This window comes from Mus caroli, chromosome 10, assembly GCF_900094665.2.
Source record: "Mus caroli chromosome 10, CAROLI_EIJ_v1.1, whole genome shotgun sequence".
NCBI lineage: Eukaryota > Metazoa > Chordata > Mammalia > Rodentia > Muridae > Mus > Mus caroli.
In genome coordinates this window covers 35,326,036-35,349,047 of record NC_034579.1, presented here as the reverse complement: position 1 = coordinate 35,349,047, position 23,012 = coordinate 35,326,036, and the positions used below count along the sequence as shown (strand labels likewise).

The 23,012-nt window shown below is 37.5% G+C and overlaps 2 protein-coding genes across 3 annotated transcripts in view; both read right to left on the bottom strand.

The window, feature by feature from the left end:
* The window catches only part of LOC115032161 (DNA polymerase zeta catalytic subunit-like), a 30,157-nt gene extending 17,293 nt beyond the window's left edge, over positions 1-12,864 (bottom strand). Inside the window, exons 1-5 of one of the 2 annotated variants that reach the window (XM_029482855.1) lie at positions 12,625-12,864; positions 11,455-11,563; positions 7,573-7,779; positions 4,902-5,011; positions 467-581 (exon numbers count right to left, since the gene is read on the bottom strand). In XM_029482855.1, coding sequence (XP_029338715.1) covers positions 467-581; positions 4,902-5,011; positions 7,573-7,779; positions 11,455-11,563; positions 12,625-12,785 — 702 coding nt within the window. In that variant the 5' untranslated portion in view covers positions 12,786-12,864. Of the gene's footprint in view, positions 1-466; positions 582-4,901; positions 5,012-7,572; positions 7,780-8,243; positions 8,371-11,454; positions 11,564-12,624 lie in introns of those variants that run through there. The other variant, XM_029482856.1, reaches the window with a different exon arrangement.
* A 32-nt stretch (positions 12,865-12,896) lies between these two features.
* Positions 12,897-23,012, bottom strand: part of Rev3l (REV3 like, DNA directed polymerase zeta catalytic subunit) — a 119,185-nt gene continuing 109,069 nt past the window's right edge. Inside the window, exons 17-22 of the mRNA XM_029482641.1 lie at positions 22,574-22,766; positions 21,179-21,290; positions 19,354-19,469; positions 18,094-18,212; positions 15,692-15,810; positions 12,897-13,080 (exon numbers count right to left, since the gene is read on the bottom strand). Coding sequence (XP_029338501.1) covers positions 12,897-13,080; positions 15,692-15,810; positions 18,094-18,212; positions 19,354-19,469; positions 21,179-21,290; positions 22,574-22,766 — 843 coding nt within the window. The remainder of the gene's footprint in view (positions 13,081-15,691; positions 15,811-18,093; positions 18,213-19,353; positions 19,470-21,178; positions 21,291-22,573; positions 22,767-23,012) is intronic.

Sequence of the window (23,012 nt, the reverse complement as noted above, 5' to 3'; positions counted from 1 at the left end):
TTCCTTTGGTGATGAACAGCAGCATGGAAGTGTAAGCCGAATAAACCCTTTCCTCCCCAACTTGCTTCTTGGTCATGATGTTGTGCAGGAATAGAAACCCTGACTAAGACAGACAGTATTGAAAAAAAAAAAATCGGAAGGCCTAGGGGCTACAGCTCAGTGGCAGTCTTGTTAGTATAAACCCTAATATTAGTATAAGTAATATTAGTATTAGTAACCCTAATGTTAGTATAAGCCCTAGTATCATACCCACACGCCACACACACACAATCCCCAATCCAAACCAAATGAACCAAACACACTCAAGTGTACACATACAAAATGCTCCCAAACTGAGAGAGCATATAAAACTAAAAACTTTAGTATTCAACATATTTATAGAGCCAGAGACTGCCGACTGAGTAAGTCAGAAACATCTCAGAAGCATGTAAGCTCTGTGTGACTATTAACACTTTCCTCCCCTTACCTTTTCAAACTTCAGTTTCACTGGCCTAGGATTAGTAGCAGTAACAGCTTCAGCAATTTCTTGACCAATCTTAAAAGACTGCTCCTTGGTGGCTCCTTTCAGTAGTACAAACATACTAAGAGATTAAAAATATAGCAGGTAATGTGGAAGTCATAAGAACAAATTTCATCAAGAGTTACTTCCTGGCTAATAAACAGTCTAAAGCAAGGATGACCTACTTGCCCTGACTGTTCTTTCTTAAGTTGCTTTCTTTCAAGGCTTTCCTGTCTAACTAACTCCTTCCCCTTGACACTTACAGTATACCTTGTTACAGCTCTGAAAGGCTCAGCTCCGACTAAAATTCAGACACTGAAGCTGCCAAGGATCATCCCTGGACAGCTAAGGTTGTGTATGGTGCACAGTTAAGTCAATCAAAAAGGGTCTTTTAAAACTGTACTCCTGCCCCAGAATCTGTAATAACTTTCTGTTATTACAGATTAATTTTGGGTTTTTTTTTTCAGGAATTTTGTATAAATGGGACTATGCCATACATACTCTGCTGGGTCTGGCTTCTTTCTCTCTGGATACCTGAGAGTCGCCTATGATGTTGGGATAGCTAGCTCCTTTTTACGACTGGGTATTTCACTGTATGAATGCACAAACTTTCTATCTATTCCCTTGACTCTAATGAGGAAAGTTCCAAAGAAGGTTTATATACACATTTCTGCGTGGACATCCTTTTTCCTTTTCTTAGGCACACATATAGAAGTGGGATTGCTGGTTTTTATGTATGCTAAGAGTGTGCTTAATACATGACCAAACTATTTTTATCATGAATGGTTATTATTTTTAAGTTTTTCAGTTGCAGTGATGAATATGAGCATTTTAAAATCAGGATGCATATATACATATATTTGAGAACAAGTAAAATTCAGCAGTGGTGACAGACATCAGAGGTGGAGCTGCATGGGGTGCTGGTTGGGGAATAGAAATGCTGTGGCTTGGCTAGAGTGGCGGCTGGCTCATCAGGCAGGCTCTTACACTTTCATATAAAGTAGATACATGCTACATATTTCTACTACAACCGTGTTTCAATAAAAATCGTGTGTGTGTGTGTGTGTGTGTGTGTAAGGAGGGTGGGGGGAGAGATCAATACACGAAGTATTCACTACTTTATCAGACGGGCCAAGTGACTGCAGCATGACACACATACGTGGAATAGCACTCCCTCTATGTTCTCTAATTCCTCCCATCTGTCTCCTAGAGCACACACTCTCCAGGACCAGATGTAAGAAAGCACATACTGTGTAATTCCGTTTATATAAAATACTTGAAAAAATAAAACTAATCTACAGTAACAGAAAGTGAGTCACGCTACCCCTTGGGTCAGGAGTACAAAACCTAGATATGTGTAGTCTGTGTATGAACAGACACATACACGCATACTCACTAGACTTTTGAAATTTATTATATATGAGGTTTTACCTAAGAGTATCAATGGGCTTGTCAGTAGATGCACTGTTTGGCTAATTTGATTTGGAGCTATGCTTCAAGAGAACTGGCTTAGATGAACGAAAAGTTTTGGTGATAGTACAGAGATGACTAGTCTAAAAAGGAAAAGATGTCTTTGTTCTCACTATTGCTTGTGAGATGTCAGGCCTGCCTGGCCTGGAGCTCACTATGTAACCCACTGAGCCTAGAACTTGGAGTAACCCTTCTGCCTCTGCCACACCTGAGGAAAAGGTCCTCCATCAGAGTCTATTGTCACTGTACTTTTAAATAACATTTATCTTTGGGTTAAGAGGTTCAAGTACACATTTAGAATATTAATTAGTATACATAATAGGGAGTAATTGGGGATATAAATGCTGCCTAAGAGGACTTTCTTAATTATGGTCTGATGAATTTCCCAAGAGATTCTGATTTCATTTCCCTACCCTGTAAGTATATATATTCTTATTGGAAGTCAATCCCTTCACTGACTATGAATTACCCTTATAAACAGCTTGTCATTGGCTGAAGCAGGTAATATCCCACCGGATGGAATAAATATGAATGAGAAGCATTACCATATGAAGTAATGGTTTCAACCATGGTAATATTTAGTGTTCCTACTAATTACACTTAAGTGGGTAGCAATAAAAACTGCTCTAGTGGTAAAACAGCCTCCTCAGTTCTTTAGATCCCCCACAGATGGGAGCCAGGACTCTTTATAAATCATGAACCTTGAAACTGAGGGAGGCAGTGGTCACTGATCAGCAGTTACCAAACTCCTCCATTCTGCTGATGAAGTAGTTGAGGCATAGAAGCTCAGTGAACTGTGATTGGCCATGTTAATAAACTATAGCTGACAGATTTTTAGATCCTTGTGGCTAAGATCTCTTTCACTCTGCCAAGCATTAGTTATTATTTCTAAGGCAGTTTTTCAACCTTTTATCATAATTATCATCCCAAAGAAAGCGTTACTTATTTTTTAACGAAAGTAATTATTAAGAAAGACATATATTTTGGGAACTTTTTATACTTCTAGTAACTTACTTGTACTCTGCTGGGGTGCTACTGTTCTTGTTAGAATGCATATTCTAAATGAATTGTCCTTGCACAGATCAAGTAATGAATGATGGCCAAAGTGATACTGTCCATGGATTTCACTGATTGGAATCTCAACATTCCTGTGAAATCTGATATATAGAAAAAGCACTTGCTAAGAATCAGAACATGGAGCTCACATTCATGTCTCAATTACTGACTAGCTGGTGATAATTTCTCACCTAGGGGTGTGAACTGCCAGCCTAAATAATATCCAACTTTATCTTTTCTTTTGTTCTGAGAGCCTGTGAGTATTGGACTTTGTTTGAAATTATTTTTCAATATTTAAGATGTTTATATAGTTGTTTTAAAGGAAGGGTCTCACTGTGTAGTTCTGGCTGGTCTGAAACTCTAGGTAGATTAGGCTGGACTTAAACTCACGGAGATTCATCTGCCTCTGCTTCTAAAGTACTGGTATTAAAAGGTGTGCACCACTCCCTGTGGCTTGTCTCAGTTCTTAAAGATCTTAAATGGTAGATAATGTGCAATAAAAATCATTTTAACTTATGATTCTATGTGCTAACAACCAACACATATAGACTTTGGGTTAAAAGTAATAGTTTAAGTATTTAAAGTTTTTTGCTTTTCTACTAATTTTACAAAGAATTACAACATAACAAAGTTTGTTTTAGTAACTCATTTTGATATACTACCAAGCAGAATTTTAGTTGAGCAGTGAACTGCCCAAAGACAAACTAGGAGGGACATTAGGTAATACTGACAGAGCTTGGGAAACAGCAAGCTACCTCTGTCTGATGGTAATGGGAAAGTGGTTACAGGCAACAAGGTCTCACTTAGCATTAATATAGTGTTCACTTTATATACACTTTAAAGGACTGTAAGATTAACACTGTTTAAGGATCACTTACAGGTTATCTTTATTAATTAGGGACACTATCTCCAACTGCTCTGTTGTACTAGACAGTGATCAGAGGTGCTGAGGGAAGTGCTCCAAGCACGAACACAATGTGACTCCAAATGTACTATGAAAACCATTTAAAGGATTTCAAGGTGCCATACAAGTAAGATGTTATATAAACAACGGGACCCTGAAAAATGGTAGTGTAAGTAACAAAGCAAGCAGGCTGGAGTTAGTGATCCAGGATTCAAAAGCCATCCCATTCTTTGCCAGGACATGAATGGGCTTGCAGAAGTCAGCACATTCTCTGGGATCCAATGGGTAACTGCATTTGGCTGTTTCTTCTCTTAGGAGGTCAACAGATTTCATAAAAATTTAACAGCTTAAGGCTTTGGTAACTGCCTTTTAAGTGCGTGGGTGGGTGCACGCGTGCTTGTGTGTACATGTACGCAGGCGTTTATTAGGAAAGAGAATGACAATGAGTGCCCCTTTTTATTGTTTTCTACCTTATTCTTAAGACAGGGTCTCTCACCAAACTTTCCTGATTTTCCTGCAATGCTGGCAGCCAGGAAACTGGAGATATTCTTGTCTTTGCCCTCCTTACTGCTGGGGATACTCATGTGTCCATGTCTAGCTTTTAATATGGGTGCTATAAATCCAAATTCAGGCCTTCATGGTAGTATAGCAACTGCCATGTTGAACCATCTCCCTAGACTGTACTTGTTTGCTGCTGCTGCTGCTGCTGCTGCTGCTGCTGCGACCACCACCACTACCACTATTTCTTTAAGGGACTTAAATACAGAGACTCAGAAGAATTATCCAACCAAAAGATCATATGGACGACAACAATGATGGAGGAGTGTTATTTAAAAGGATCTCCCCTAAGCTATTTCAAACACCAAAAAGAAGATACAAATATATGTAAACAAAACAAAAAATTAACAAGAAAAAAAAACCCACCCTCAAACCAATGCCCCAAACCCAAATATAACCCTCTAAATTCATTACCTGTCAGTATCACCGTAAACAACCCTAGCACCCCATTTCTTGGTATCATTCACTAGTTTAATTGCTCGTTCCAAGGTCTCTCTGGCTTTGTGAACAATGCTATCACCAACCTGTTGATGATACAAACACATTGGAAATGACTTAACATAGCTCGGTAAGAGTCAACACATTTTAATAATACTAAAATCTTAATTATTAGATATTTTAAAAAATGAAATAATACAAAAAAATAACTACCAGTGCATCACAAAGTTAAAAAATGAATTTAAAAGAATCTGTGACTATAGACTTGCCTTTGACTATGTCAGGACATAAGAAGGACTTCACACGTTTACAAGGAACATAGGTATGTTTGATTCTTGAAAGAATAAGCCTTGTGTTTGCAAAGCCCAAATAACTGTTTGTTTGTTTTGTTTTGTTTTGAGACAAGATTTCTTTGTGTAACAGCCCTGGCTGTCCTGGAACTGTCTACTGTAGACCAGGTTGGTCTTGAACTCACAGAAATCCGCCTGCCACTGACTCTTGAGTGCTGGGATTAAAGGTGTGCATCACCACATGTGGCTTTTCAAAGCCTCTCCTTTATATTCATATAATCAACCAGGGTACAAAGTACTGTGTGTTGGGTCCAAGTATAAGGTAGGTGTATCTACCTTATTTTCTACCTAAATTTCAAAAAATTTCTGTTTATGATAACTTATTAAGTGCTGAAATTAAATCTCTGAGATTGATTATACATAATTTTTGTTAAAACTGAGTAAAAGAAAAAAGTACACAATTATATAACAAATTATATTTGCAGTGTTTAATTACAAACAAGTAAGTACATAAATATGCCCACAGGGTTCTTTCACTGTGACCACTGAGTTTTAGCAAGGATAAGGGCACAAGCTGATAAAAAAATTCTAGGCCTTAAGCAATGTGAAACACATCTTCATTAGATTATGTAGTTTGGTAAATTAAAGAGATTTTAATTACTAAATTAACTGAGGTCAAAAGACAGAGAAGACTGCCATCCAAATCAAATGGAGCATTTCCTTTGAATTTTACAGTAAAATTGTGCATTCTTGTCTTTTTGCTAATAACCAAACAACAGTAATAATGATACTTCCCTTTTTGTTCCAAAACTTGAAATTCCCAAACTAAATACAGATCTAACAGTATTCAGAAAGCTGTCTAAAGCTGTACTGCAAAGGAAACTATAGTATATGAGGAAAGGAACAGCTCATAAAATGGAAGCAAAAATTTGATTTGTATTTTAAGTTAAGATAATATATCATATTGAAACTTTGAGAATATTAGAAAATGACAACTTAGTACATTAAAACACACTGAGAATCAGCATGCATGGTGGTGCATATCTTTAATCCCAGTAGTTAGGAGGCAGAGGAAGGCAGATCTCTACAGGTTCCAGCTAGGGTTTCACAGTGAGATCCTGTTTCAAAACAAAACGCATAACCAGAAAACCAACCAACAAAGCACTAAATCATGTTATCTAACTGTAACCACAAAGTTTTAATAAAACGTTGAATCTCTGCTCAACCCAGAAGCCACCTTCTGCCCATGTTCCCATCTTCCTTGTAACACTGGAGTTACAGGCATACTATGTCTACCTTAAGTGGTACTGGGAAGCTCAAGCTCTCTAGTGTGCATAGTAAGCCCCCAAGCACTGACTGAGCTATGTTCCCATCCCTCTTCTCTCCCCTTCTCCCAGTGAACCATCTTTCTAGCCTTATGTTGGTGCGTGCATGCACACACACGCGCGCACACACACACACAAATGTGTGTGCTTGTGATTGTAGCATACACAGGAAGGCAGAAGATAACTCCATGGAACCCACTTTTCTCCTTCCACATTTTTGTAGGTTCTAGGGACGGAACTGAAGTCACCAGGCTTGCTTCATTAAGCAGCTGACCTGATGAACTCTAATGTCAGCTCTTGAGCAAGTGTGAGATTCACTTTGCCTCTTGTGAGCTGTGCATAAGACATGTGTGTGCAGTGGCCAGGGGTTGACATTAGGTGTCTTAGTCACTTATTTCCTACCTTCTTGAGACAAGGTCTTCCATGGAACCCAGAGTTTACGCAGTTAAACAGACTAGTCAGTAAGAGCCAGTGAGCTCCAGGGATCCTACTGCCACCACCCACTCAGCACTCGGATACACGTAACAAGTTGCTGCTTCTGACATTTCCTGTGGGTCCCTCATGTTTATACAGTAGGCACTTTACTGACTGAACCATCTCTCCGGTCCATGGGATGATTTTTCTTTAATGTAATATTTGGACCTAACTACCAAATTAAAAGGAGCTAGTCATGGTGCTGCATACCTTTAATCCCAGCACTGGGGAGGGAGAGGAAGGCAGATTTCTGAGTTCTAGGCCAGCCTGGTCTACAGATCGCTGGTAGCCAGGGCTACCCAGAGAAACTCTGTCTTGAAAAATCAAAACAACAACAAAATTAAAAGGAATTATTTAGTATCAAAATTACTGTAAATACTATTATAAACTGGCACTGAAACCTTATGCTAGTAAATGTGGAAATATGCATATAATTTAAAAATTATTATTAAAATAAGAAAAGATGCATGAAAAACTAGTATGTCATGGAAATGACACTTTAAGGTTTAGTAACAAAGCAAAATACTTCAGTAACTACTCTCTTATTAAATGTGTTACCTCAATACACGGCATTCTCCCGGAGAAATTAGCAGCCGTATAGCCAAACGTGACATTTGCTATCAGCTTTAGTCCTAGCTGACGGGCATTGAGCATCCGTGACAGGGCTCTGTCCTGCTTGTAAGACTTCATTGACTGCTTCACCATCAATCTAGTCTTCAAAATTTCTTCAAGCATTCTTGGTAGAACACCCTTTCGTACAGAAGGCTATCATAAAGGAGAAAAAAAGAAGAATGTATAACATGCCTCAGTCACATTTGCATGCATCTAGACTTCGGTAACTAAGAAGGAAACAGGCATACAACGGCCAACTGTCATAAACAGAAACATGCTACTAACAGAATAACCACAGGACTAGTAGCTGCCATTCACAATCATCACAGTTTATTTCTGTTGAAGAGTTTTTTTCTTCTAAAAGGTTCTGGTATTGTTTAAAAATTGAATGCAGCACTTCTATATGAGCTCTTAGAACTCCAGGAAGCAGGATGTCAACTAGTACATAGATAGCCATACAACAAACTCAGAGGGAAATGCTGTTCAAACTCTGATCGAGACCCCCATCCTTCTAGAAAGACACATGGGCCTTGTATCAGTCATAAACCACCTCAGTTGGTAAAGCGCTCACCCTAGCGACCCCACACAGTGCTCTGCAGGGAACTCCATTTATCTACCTTGGAAGAGTGATGAGCTGGGTTGACTCTGCTGACATTCAAACCTGCAGTTCCAGGGACTCTAGGTATTTCAAATCTGATGCTTAGAGCACTAAGCCATCCCCTCCGGCCTACATTTATTAGCAATCTGGAAGAGGGGATGAATAATGAAGTGATAACATTTGTTGTTGCCAAAAAAAAAAATCATTTGTATTAATCAAGACTAGGGAGGATTTATGAGAACTCTGGTAGGAATGAAAACCACAAAACAGTATTAACTGATGATTCACAGACACGTGCAAAATAACGCATGTCAAACTGAACAATTAAAACTCCAGTTATAGGATAGTCACACTTTTGAAAATTAAAAAAATTATTCTTTTTAAACTTTACATACTAGGTCAAAATGTAAATGGGGTTTTTAAGATGCTATTGAAGGGAGCTTAAGCAAACACCCACACACGTGACAGAACACGTAGGTCAGTCTCTAATTCATTTGGTGTACCTTTAGAAGCCAGCCCAACTCTCCCTCTAATTATTAGTTCGCATCAACTGTGAAAGCCTTTATACTTATATACTACTATATTACCATCATTGTGCCAGCCCTTCCCCACTGCCTTTCCTAGCAGATCCTGCTTACTTCAGGTGCTCTCCTACAAGCCTCTACTTTCCACATGTAACAGACGAAGCCGTGTCTGTGTTTGGGTTTCAGTTTCCATTCATTTCCCTGCAAATGATATGCTTTACTATTCATTATGGCCAAATACTATATCTATATCTATATGTCTCACACTTTTTAATCCACTTGTCTACTGATAAGTAAGATGGTGTCCAGGCTGATCCTATTGCTTAGCTGTTGTGAACAGTGCAGCAAGAAGCAAGTATGCTCTTTTGTATGCTGACTGTCTGGTTTATCCCAAGCAGTGATGTTGGATTCCATGCTAGTGGTGTTTTAGTTTGAAAGGCCTTCACAGCATTTCCACGGCAGCCATGTACAAGGCCCCTTTCTGCTCTCACACGTGTTGGCCTTTTTTATTTTCTGAACAACAGCCTCGCTCACTGTGGTGAGGAAGTCTTAGTGCAGTCTAACTTACACTTCCTGATGGCCACAGACACCTGGAACCTTCCTATTCTTCTTTGGCCACTGCTATCTCTTTGTGATCACAAAGAAGATTATTTACTGACTGGATTGTGTGCTCATCTGGTATTCGGTTCCTTGAGTCCTTTACATATTTCGGACACATCCTGATCCAGGCTATATCTTTACTTGTGATTAATCCTAATTGTTTACTTTGCTGTAAGAAGCCTTGGAATCCTATTTGTTAATTCAAGTTTTGAGTCTTCCTCAGGAAACTGTTACCTGTATATCTGTCTGAGCACAATGTGCATGTCTGGTGCTCAGAGAGCCCAGATCCCCTGGAACTGGGCTAGCAAGCAGTTGCAAACCAGATGGGTGCTAGGAATTAAAACCAAGTAACAGCCAGTGCTTTTAACCACTGAGCTGTATAGCCCTTTCAATGCCTTCTATATTGAATGAAAGGTAAGAGGGTTGTCGTTTCAGTCTTCTACATATGGATAATCAGGTTTCCTAACATTGTTTGTTGACATGACTTTTTTCTTATATATATTTTTGGCAGTTTTGTCAAGAATAAGATGGCTTAGACAAACAGGTTTATTTCTAGGTTGCCTATTTTATTCTATTGGCCTGTGTTCTTTTTATGCTAATCCTATACCATCAAGTTTTTATTACTTTGGCTTTGTTAGTGTATGTGACATTAGGCATTCTGAGGCCTCCCCTCCACCATTACTCTTTTTTGCTTAGGACTGGCTTTTGCTATTTGATATCATTTGTGTTTCCATAAGACTTTTAGGGTCTTTTTTTCTTCTTCCAGTTTTGTGAAGGTCATAGGTACTTTCACAGGGACTGCATTATGTAGTTCAATTTTGACATTATTTCATTTTATCAATATTAACTATTTCATATAGTGTAGTGATGTTTTCCCATCTTGTTGTTCTTCAATTTCTTTCTCCAGTGTTTCATAATTTTTATTTCCTAGATAAGGTCTCACAATGTAGCCCTAGCTGGCCTGGAACGAGCTCTATAGACTAAGCTAGCTTGAACTCATAGATACCTGCGTAACTCTGCCTCCTTAGTGCTGGGATTAAAGGCATGCACCACCATGTCCTGCTTACTGCTTTGCAATTTTTATTGTTGAGGCCTTTCACTTTTTTGGTGAGGTTTATTCCCAGGGTTCCATTCCCCTATTAAGAATAGGATTGCTTTCCTGATTTCTTCCTCATGGAGGCATAATATTTTAAGATATAATACAAAAAGAACCATGACCAAATATGTAGAAATGCTATTTTAAAATGGATTTTTTTTTAATCATGGGAGAAAAAAAACCCCATCAAAACAAATCAATTCCAATTTCTCCAACTTTACCTACACCAAAAGCTGGGGATAGTCTATTCCAAAAATCTCTAAGAAAGGAATATACCATGAACTTACTGCTAAAAATTTTCTTCACATCTGAATTGTAATTAAAGTTCAATATCATCTCTTAATTGGTAGAGAATGATATTTTTGATAAGTACACCAGAATGAATTGGAGGGTTGGTGGGGTCTGCCTGTTCCATCAAACACCATTCATACCGGTAGTATACATCAATTCACAGCTAGGGAAATTGAAAAGAAATGAAGTTGGCATATAAGGGGTAATACAACTTCTGAAATCTATTTTCTTTATTCAACTAGAAAGGTTTCTTCAGTTTTCTTGAGGAGAAAGTATATAGAAAATAAAGGGCTCTTGTTAGTTTGAATGTCTTTTTAAAGAATGCAGTCATTAAATATGTTAGTTTCATTCTATCTAAGAGAGCATCGATTTTATTTAAAATAATGTGGAACAGCTGCAGGCTGTATACACTAAAGCAACTGAACTCTTTACCAGTTAACATCTTTGACCGTCACACTCTAAGCATGTCTGCCAGATTCTACAGAGGTAGATGCCGTAGACACACACTCCCCTCAATAGTTCATTAGTTAAATCCAAGTCTAACCAAAGCAAGATGGTTATTTTTCTTCAAAATTGTTTCCCAGAAGATTTTGGTTTTGATTTTATGAGAGAAAAGTCTTCAAGTAGTATAGCCTTATGTGCCAACAATACCCAAACCTCGACTTGCTTTCTTAAAGGTAAGCCACAGTTGACTCCTTTCGTTTACAAGCGAGTATTACCTTGACGAAAGCTACTCCATTGGGGGACACTGTGACGTCATGCCTAATTTGGTAAAGTAAATCTGGAGGTACTCTTAGAGAGGTACAGCCAAATTTGAACTCATCATACCTGTTAAGAAAGAAGATGTTAAGCAGAGACTTCCTCAGAGCTTTTAGACATTTATAAAATTTAATCACAACTTCTCTTTCAGAAATGAAAACATGAATTTATGTAACTGGCAATATGGTTATTTGGTTTATTAACAAAAATTCTTCATATATGTACGATTTATAGAAAGAAGCATTTCTTTTCTTTCTTTTCTTTCCTTTTTTAGTTTTTCCAGACAGGGTTTCTCTGTGTAGCCCTGGCTGTCCTAGAACTCACTCTGTAGACCAGGCTGGCCTCAAACTCAGAGACCCAACTGCTTCTACCTCTCAAGTGCTAGGATTAAAGGCATGGGCCACCACCATCACACCAAACAAGCATTTCATAAGTGGCAGTACTTTACTACTTATGACTAAATACACACTCAAATACAAAATTTCAACTCAACATATAATCATGTTACATTAAACTCCCTAAGGAAAAATTCAAGTATAAGGTAATTTCAAATTTTCTTCTTAATAAAAGAAAAATAATGATACAGTTTCCATAAGTATTTCCTATGAGAGTTGGATCACTAGATGTGGTCTCAAGTACACAAAATAATTTAAAAAAAGATTCTATATTTCTTGAAATTAAGAAAGACATCCACTCCTTTGACAATTTAAAACATTACTCTTGTTTAACTTATTTGAATTAATAAACTGTCAATCGTTTGAAAAATCACAGCATGTTTCTAAGACAGAAGAAACTGACAACTGGAATCATTAATTTCAAAGTACTGCAACGGAAGCTGATTTAATAAACATAAATCTCATTGGAAAGAAGACTACTGATATCCATGAAGAATAAAACAGAAGATGCGAGGCTCGTCTCTCTCTGCTCATGGCTCTCCTCACATGAGCCATTTGTCTACAAAGCTAAACTAATCACACCACAGTTCATGTCCATTAGTAAGACAACTGCAGTAAACGGGTTAGCTGGGCTATATTCCAATTCATCTTATTCTTAAGAACAGTGAAAAGTCTATAATATTAATGCAAATAAAGTACTATAACATGGCTGTAAATATAAGAAAGAAATCTTACTTTCCCAAATTCTCTACATGGCCAAGGCAAGTGGAAAAGCAGTAGTTATATGCTATCACAATTGAAGGATATAGTGACTGGAAATCCAGAACAAGAACAGAGTTGCTATAGAAACGAGACTCAGGCTCCATAATGAGGGGAACACATTGTGGGGCTCTCATTTGGGATCTCTGTTGAATACTAGGTGTCAGTATTCTGATAACAGATAATACTGATAACAGATACAAAGTTTAAAAAATCTAATCATTTCAAAGAGGCCAAAACCAAGTATCTCACTTGGGTAGAGCTTTAAAGTGTACAAGAAAAATTTCTACCTGTGAACCTCTTGTTAATACATGTAAAAACTGAATGCCAAAAAGTCTGGCCATTTCACTGGTTTTCCCAATTAGGTCCAGCTGTTCTAACATCTGGAGATTTCCACGGACCCGGCTGACATAATGATCGACCATTTTCCATCTGTCAAGAGAGAGCGCACGCATGAGTACAGGTAAAGTGAGGTTACTGAGGGGGACGTCACAAGGTGAACCTTTAAATCCGTATGTCAGGACCGTACAAGGAGAAAACTAGTAACAATATATAAAATTTAAACTAGTACTTATGATAAGAAGGAATTGTAAGATAATTTGTTTCAAAACTTTCCTTGATTTTTTGATAACCCAGGCCCAGTTCTCTATTTCTATTAGCAAAAAAGGGTTTATTTATCCTGGATAATACCTAACTAGAGGTGGCAATACATGAATTTAGAACAGTTCTACCATCCCTAAACAAATCATCAAATGTAGGTTATGGTGTTAAGTTGAATATAAATGTTATTTATAGGTTTATGTATTACTTTTTCCTTGAGCTGTCACTGAGCGATAACCAACTTCTCTGTAAAGATTTAATACCAAAATCTACTCCTTACTGTAGGATTTTGTTTTGCTTTGTTTTGTTCTGTTTTTCAAGACAGGATTTCTCTGTGTAGTCCTGGCTGTCCTGGAAATAACAATGTAGGCCAGGCTGGCCTTGAACTTAGATCTCCACCTGCCTCTGCTTCCCAAGTGCTGGCATCAAGGGTGTGAACCATCAGCACTCAGCCCTTACTGTAGTTCTACATCACTTCCCTGAGGTTCCTCAAAAACGGAATGGAAGATGACTAGAAAACATGAGAGAGAGAATGAATGTGGATCTGGGTAAGTGGGAGAATGGCAAGGATCTGAGAGGAGCTGGGAGAGAAGGAAACCAGAATCAGAATATATTGTTTTAAAAGTATTTTCAATATAATTGTTTTTTTTTCACATACATGAGTTGTTTTTTAAATGCAGTATCTTTTGCATCTTTACCATCATTTACTCTTGTATTATTTTAATAAGCTAGAATGCACTAATTTTTAAAAACTGAACACCTGCCTTTCTTTTTTCTTCTTCTGGAGTCTAAGTCCTGTCAAGGTAGAAGTGTTTCTAGAGGAAACACCTAGAGTCTGGTGTGCAGCACTGCAATCACAGACCTGGCATTAAACAGATGAACAACAGGTCTGCTAAGGGGCAGGGTACTTCTCATCCCAGAACCCTAGCCAAGGAGCTCAGCTGCTAAGGAAGACACAGGACACCACTGCTTGCCTCTGCAGACAGGCAGAGGACCTGTCTGGACCCAAACTGGTAGTTACACAAAGCAGAGGTTCTCCCCACTGTGCTAAGAATAGGAGTGCTGAGAAAGCTCATGTCTAGGCCCCAGAAATCAAGACATTCCAAAGACTAAAGTTGGGCTAGGAGAAGCTAGTAATGCACTCCCTCCAACCCACTCTACGACTTACACAAGACAACAAGGAGATGATTTCTGTTATATACAACTATAATCCTTGCACTTGGAAGATTGAGGGAGAATTCCAAGTTTGTGGTCATCCTGGGCTACATTATAGTTCAAGGCTACCCTAGGCTATGTACAGAGATCCTGTCTTTAAAAAAAAGAGAGAATGAAAGAATGAAAGGAAGGAAGAAATCAAATGAGTTGGACAAATTAGAAAAATGTAAATTACTGTTGATTTATCAAAAACAATGAAGGACAGATAGGGAAGGCAATCAAAATCTTCATAGTAGTTAAGAAAGAAAGAAACAAAGCAGAGCTCAAGCCTAGAGTGAGACAGTAAAATATCAGTCAAAAGCATTTTCTTTGTTTCTTTTGATAAGTGAGCGTTAGGATAATTTATTTCCAGCAGATTTGCAGTAGATGAACTTCTAGAGGAAGCAGAGAAAGTTAACAGACACTAACTAAGCATATGGCCCAGAAATGTGTCAACTATAGAATTGAAAATATATGTTCACATAGACTTGCGTACATATTTATAACAGTTTTATTCATAGTAGCTACAATGCACACTGGTGTCTCTATTAAGAGTTGAATGAATAAACTGTGTATTTCATATAACTGAATATTACTGAATAATAAGAACAACATGCGACATATTGAATCTCACAACAGTTACAAGTTAAAAAAATTATATTGAATTTCATCACAGAAGTCCAACAAAAATCAACAGATTACTAATATTTCTATTTATATGAAGTTCTGTAAGTGGCAAAAATAATCAGCTAATAGAAATCTCCTTGGTATTTACTGGATAGTTAGGTTTTGAGTGGACCGATTTGTTTAAGAGCTCTCTCCTGTAGTTAGTTCTCTTCCTTATGATGAGGCTCTGGTTACAGAGTGAATGCACACATACAAAGTCAGAGACAACAGACGTTAAATGTGTGTCTTTTATTGAATGTAACAGAAAGCTCAATGATACTGACTTTTAATTTTATTTTAAAAATTAACTTTATGTGTACAGGTACTTTGCTGGCATGTGTGGCTATGCACCATGTGTGTGTCTGGTGCCTGCAGAGCCAGGAGGGCCCTGGATCACCTGGAACTGGAGTTACGGACAGTTGTGAGATGCCACGTGGTTTGCTGGGAAATCGAACCTGGGTCTTCTGGAAGAGTAGTCAGTGCTTGTAACTGTGGAGCTATCTTTCCAGCCCCTAATAATGCTGATTTGAAGGAAAAAAAAAAAAAAAACCATACCACATCCTCTTGCGTGGTGAACCATTACCTGTAGAGATCTGTCTTATTATCAAACCAGTCCGACAAGACTCGGAAGGTAAAGAGGGGGAAACGCTGATGGAGAACATGAAAGCTCACATTTTCAAAAGTGTAGTTAGTCAGGGCAACCTAAAAAAAGGGCAAAGCAGAATTATAATTATTATTTTCTTTATGTAGAACATTTGTTGCCTTTTACCAGTCAACCTAGCTCATCTGGTTTTAAAAAGACCTAATACCACTTAGAACTTTCCACAGAAGATATGGAAGTTAATTGCAAAGATTATCTGTTATTAGTGAATCATGCTCAGCTTACAAGACATAACATTTTTCCAAGTTTACAACTCATAAAGTATAAAACAGGGATTTTTAATTTCGACCCTATCTCAGTACAGTGATCCAAAGTCACATATTTTTATTTAAGATTTCTGTCATCTGCAGAACAACATCACACCTCAGCATTAAGTACACCGTCTCTCACACTGTCTGGAAAAGGTAGAGAAGGCAATGTTGTTGAGGTAAAGACCCGACAAGTTTAATTAAGGAAGGAAGGACTGCCAAGACACTGCTAACAGCAGAAGAAAGCCCACTGTTAAAGCAGCGAGTAGAACACATGTATCACAGATCGACTTAGTGGTGCGGAGAATTAATCTACATGGTTTTCTCAGAACTCAGACAAGGAGCAAAGAGATGAAAATAACAGAAGGGACCATATGGGGAACACATGACTAGAAAATAAGAGTGTTACCATACAGGCAAATCAAGTTCTTAGAGGAAGCTGAAAAATCTCAACAGTCAAATCTAACACTCTGTTCTCTGTATTGCCAAAATCTGAAAGTGGATGATTTAGAAGGTCTGTAAATTTATTCAGTTTTCATGGTAACAGTCATATATTCCTTTAAGCAGCTAATATGTATCCAATGAAAATTATTATCTAAGAGTCAGTCAGTTTATCATTAAGGGCTCAAGGTCCAGTGGGAGCAGAAGATATTTTATGTTTATAAGAATCACACATTATAAATTGCCAAGCATTATGAAAAAAACAAATAAAAGGTAAAAAGATTAAAAAGGAACCTTTAGAACTACTCAAATCCAGAAAACCTAATTTGAGTATCTCTAGTATGAAGTAAATAAATACTCAAGGCCAGCTCTGGTCTGAAGGCTTGATTGTCTAGAATGGCTCGAGATACAGGGTACAACTAGCATTCAGGACTTTAAGGAAACTGTCAAATTGCCAGTAATTAAACTTTTAAGAGGCGAGAGGAATTTTTACATGGGTTACAAAAGTCACGCAAAAAATGTCACTCAAGGTAGCATAGCGTGTAATCTGAGTACTGGGAAGGAGAAAAGATCCAGACCAATGAGAAACCCTGTTTCAAGGTACAAGGTGGATGGCTCCTGAGAAACGATACCCATGTTGACCTCTGGCTTCCACAGAGAGGTGCATACGCAAATCCTGTGTGTAGCACACAAAATAGCACCGTCCTCAAGCAGATTCACTAATGCACTATTTCAAATTAGATTACATGTGAGCACAACTCCCGACTCATGGCACAAAGAGGAAATGGGAAAAAACCAAGGTTACCTAAATTTTGTATAAAGAACCCACTGCCTTATCTGGCATGGGTAGCATGCGAAAGTGTTCCAGCATGCTTGCAAAGTCAGTGTTGAACATAAATTCAGGACAGCCACAACAATCAGTGAAGAGAGAGGAAAAAAAAAAAGAAATTTTATTATGAAAACATTTTAGCTATTATTACCCAAAAACAATCAAATTATAGTAGGAAACTTATATTTCATTTAGAGAAAACAGACAACTTCAAAGACGTAACACCTAGTAAGCCCCACAAGTGTATTTTTATTGTGTGTAAAATAACTATTTCTATAAAGAATTGCAAAGTAATGGGAGAATTTGTTGAAATCATTTAACCCAAAAGCCCATCCAACTGGATGCTAGTATTAACTATTTCTAAATATCTTCTCTCCAATTTTGCCTAGTATTTAAATTTATTTATTTTGAGAGTTTCCTTCCTAAGGCTACACTAGATTTTCTTAATGATGAAATTCCACAATACTGAACATAAACCTCATAATACTCCATGATAGCTGTAGATTTTATCATTTTAAGGGTATTCTTATACAGCCCAGGCTAGCCAGAGATTAATGATCTTCGTGTCTTACTCTCCCAAGTACAGGTATGTATGTATGATATTCATTTTTCTTCTAGTTAAGTTAGAATAAGTAGAAAAACAATAAAGGTATAATTCTTTTTTATTTAGCCATTTTATATTTTGTAACTTTATTTACATATAACAGTAAATCACAAAACAGAGAATTTATCCTAATACTTTGTAATGAGTACACTGTTATAATGGCCTAATCTTAATTCCAAGCATTTTTGAGCAAATACCTTACCTCATTTCTCATGATTCTCCAAAGGTTCAGGGTAATTCTTCCAACAATATTGATTTCACTCATTGTATCTGATCCATAGTCATCTCTTTCTGCTGCAAATCTGTTTTCAATTTTGTCATCTATAGAAAAAGAATGTAGACTACATCAAGACATCAAGACTCACAGAAAACAAGCATTTGGTAAATGATGCCAAAGAAAATGAGAACAATCTAAAGAACTAAGAATTAAGACTAAAGGTAAAATTTGAATCAGTTCTATTCATATTTCATATTAGAATAAGGGAATACCCATTATTTTTTTAAAAAATCAATATATATATTTGTATTATGTACATACATACATATATACATACATACATATTCTCTCAGAATCTGAGATACTCAAAAAAATTCTCTTAATAGTTTATGGAGAATTCTGAGAGTTCCTTAGATCAAAGAGAAGTGAGTCTAGTCCTGTGGGTGATGGTTTTCTGAGAATAAAAGTAACAACAGATTTGGTGAATGTTGTTGACTACAATATTGAATATACACATTATACCTTATCTATCCATCATATTCTAGGAACTGTACCAACATTGCTTCTTTACTTTAGCATACCCACTCTAAGTTTCCCTCTGTATTATAAAATTCTACCTAGAAACATTACATCTTGTCCTGGTTCATATGGTAGAAACAAATAGTATTGCAAAGAAGGATCTCTTCACCCTGACGGCCACGCACACTCACCCACACACCTCTCATTTCTTTCTTTATGCTAAGGAGATAATGTCCAAAAATGATATTAGCAACAACATTCACACAGTGTTCACTGTTTTCAGGCACAATTGCAATCACCCTGGAAATTCTACCAGTACCTCCACTTTCTGGATGAAAAAATTATGCAGCAGATCTATTAAGTAAGTTGCTTGACATTATACAGGTGGTTAGAGCCCTAGCTAGAATTTGAACCTAGGAAGACTTTCCTTCAGCATCTGTGCACTACACTACTGCTGTGCTACCTCACTAACCACATAGCCTTTCCGTTGTACTCTGCTGCTTAGCATGGGAAAGACCCAGTATATAAAGCAGCACACGCAGCCATGAGAATGCAGGTCTTATTCTGCTGCTGCCGCTTTAACCTTTCTATAGGAGGTCACATCTAGAGCTTACCATAGCTTAGTTAAAATAAGCTGGAATCATGGTCTTCCCTTCCTCTAATGTTATCACTATTTACTCTATAACTTCTCTGTAGTTGTAACAGAACATCTGCAGTTCTACGTACCCGGCACTCGAGAGATCATCTGACATAAGTCCACGCTCAGAGCAGCTGCCCTCTGTAAGAGGTAGCCCCAGGAGTGCATCTGAATCTCATAGCCTAGCAGAATGTCAGGGTCATACCTAGACAAGAGAAACATCAGAGCACACAACATTACATTTGGAATTGTGCCCAAAAGAACCACTGTTCTCATGGTGGAGGACAAAAATTAAAATCTATATTCCCCAATGGCCATTCTCTTGGGAAGGGATGCGTCAGTAGCAGCTGTAAAGCTGTAGAATAAGTGCCATAGAATGACTTAGAATAAGCCTAATTTCACTACATTTCTTGGCAGAGTTTGACAACATCTGGAGAGAGAGACAAGCAGTCACTACTGTACTGAAGGCATGACTGCAAATATGACATGGGCAGGGAAGGTGAAGGGTGAGACCTGAGTGGGCATGGTATTAGGATAAAGATCTTCCAGGTCACAGACTGCCATTTTTACTTCTTAACCTATACAGCCTTTCAATAGTGTTAATGCTGAGGGAAAAAAAAAATGAGTCAAACACTTTCCTTGTGATTTCAGTGTCGACTGGGTTCTCACACAAAGTAATGTCTAAGAAACGATAGGTCTATCTTCTGAGAAGGAGCAATTCAGCTGGCAGTAGATGAAACTACTGAGAGTATAACGTATGTAATGCAGGAAAAGCAAGCTTGAGAGCCTAAGGGAAGGGGCCCTCCCCGTCACTGCACGATTGTCCTGGTAAAGGCCACCTGACAATCTGTATCAAATTCAGGACTTACTCTGTGGCTCCTCTTAGGTCCTCTATGCAGTGACTATCATGAAAATATTTTTGTTACAGTACAAGAGAAAATAAACTTATTTAACTTCAAAGGGAAAACTGTAGGAAGAGAGGAATTGATTATTTTGTTTTGAGACTAAAACCTACAGCTGGCATAAAAAAACCCTCAAAACTATGTTGGTGGGTTTATTTATTTATTGATTGATTGATCTATGGGTTTCATTTGTATAATTTACTTGTATATGTAACTTATTAGTATCATTACTAGCTGTGGTTATCTGTAACAAGCTAGATAACTAACTACTCTACCCATGACCTACATTTTTAACCCCCTATTATTTTTGAGACAAGAGTCATACTATGTAGCCCAGGCTAGCTTCAAACTTCCAATCCTGTTTTTTGCTGGGATTATAGAAGTAAGTCACCAATGCCTGGTTTTTTTTCATTGAGTTTTATATTTAGCATATATTCTTATACAGTCAGTCAATGAAGTACTGACCGTACGCCAGACAATAAGCTCTTAGTTTTCTGGTGCACTGACATTTTATGTAAGTTATTAATTTTTCAGATGTAGGTAATTAAGATTATGGAGGTAAGTGCTTATGATAAAAATACATTACTAGATGCACTTTCAACAAAGATTAATTATTAAAGTGAAAAACAATAAAACAAACTGATTCAAAAATACTACTAAAATAGTGGCCAGCTCCCAAGGTAGAAACTTCTTTAAGTGAATAACACAGCTGAACTTTTGTACAATCCCCATTACTTCGGAACCATAGAAAAGTCATCTTAAAATCCAACTGAGAAGCTAGAAGCACATACTTTTCTTTGTTGTAACACCACAGTCTTGCCTTTCCTGTCCTGTACTTGATGGACTGGGACTGAGGACAGGAGGCTGAGTGCAGTAAACTTCCTAAGGATGATCACACACTTCCCAGGGTCCTGCAGGTGACTCTCACCCTCTTTTATATCTTATGCCCTCTGCATCAGCAGGAAATAACTGAACAAGGCAGATGGAAAACTGGGAAAATACAAGACAATACCTCTTTATTATATTTGTAATCTCCTGAAAGAGAGCCTTCTCATCAGCTGCGTAGGTTACTTCTAATCCTGTAATTCCAGATCTGATAAGCAACGGGGTCTGACTTCTGATATCTAAAGAAATAAAATATTTGTTACATATAACATTGTACTATATACCACTATATAAAATTAATATTAGTCTTTACTTTTGCATTAAGGAATATAAAACAGACCCCCCAAAGTAAAACTATAATAGTCCAACTACTTGAAAATGTCCTTGAATGGTTTTTCTAATGTAACATAGAGCTTTTAAAATCAAGTTTTACATTTTTAGTTACCTTTTTAGTCTTCATTTATAAAATTCCCAAGCTATAACATACCACTTGAAAGAAAATTACTGTTTCTGTGCTTGTTTTTCCTAGTACTTTGTTTAGCAGATAATATTTTATTCACTAGTATGCTAGGAAAGGGTTAATACACACTTCTTCAAGAGAAAAAAAATACTTTAATGGGTTTTTGCTTGCTTATTTCCATTATGTAAAGTCATCTCACCATGGCTAATTTGTGAAAATTCAATGATTGGCTTGTTAGCTGGTGATTAAACATCAGATTCTTAATGTCTTTCTTCTATACTAAATCTTCCTCAGGAGACCTAAATAAGTTGTAAGGGTTCCCTTTAAAAGCTCAGAGAAATACTTGCATTTCCTAAAATGCCTCTATGGTGTATGAAGAACCTTTGAACCAAAGTGCAGTTACTTAGGAAGATATATAAATAAGAAACATGGTAACTCACAAACTATTAATTTGTAGTAGTTAACAATGTTCTAAAGCAAACATTCTGTGTTAGCAGCAAAATATCTGTAGATAACGGAGATCGCTCACCCAAGCTAATGATACACCATTATTTGGATTTGTGAATAATCAGTCGTTTATGAGTTATGTGTTAATTAAAAGTTTTATTAAGATCTTTGTGTCCACAGGGTTTCTGGTTTTCCCTCCCTGGTGGTGCTAAAGACAGAACCCAGAGCACTCCCATAACTAGGTAAGGGCTCCAACCCACCTCCAGTCTACCTGTGGTTGTAATAATTAAAATAAGAATCACAAATCTAGGAAAATGTTACATATAGCTTCCTACCCAACCTCAGCCAACGTTAGAAAAGAGTATTCCTGCTTCCTTGTGGTTCTTCAAGAAGGCAATTTTGTTAAAAACCATTCCAAGCCAAGCATGGCAGCTGGCAGATGCCTGTTATCTAGCACTTGGGAAGTAGAGGCAGGAAGGATCTATGCTCAAAGCAGGCCTCAGCTACACAACCAGTACAAGGTCAAACTGGGCTATGTGAGAGCCTGTTTGTCCCTCTCCCCCCACAACCCCCAATTCGCGGACAAGCACGTCATTGATTAAAAATGAACAATACCTTGATGGGTGACTGTCTTGTCCTTATCAATTACGATTACACCCGTGAGTTCTGTTTTTTCTGTGTCTGGGAGTGGAGTGTCAGATGAAATGCAGTAGAACAAAGCACAGATTGGGTCAAACTCAGGATCTGGTTGTAAGTCTCTTCTAGTTCGAGCATGTAACTCCACACTGATTAAGGTCAGATTTTGTATCTACCAAAGGAAATTAAAAATTATGCTTAAAGTGGTTTGCAGCATGAATGGTCAAAGAAGTGCTTTTCACTAAGACTCTGAGGAAACAAACAAGCAAAAATATAGAAAATATGGACATAAAAGACAAACTCGCAATTAACCCATGAATTTCATAAACTTAAGATGTTTGCTTCCAAAATTAGATTTACTCATGCTCTCATTTCAAAAAATGCTTGAGCTGTCACTTCTCAATGGCAGTACTTAAAA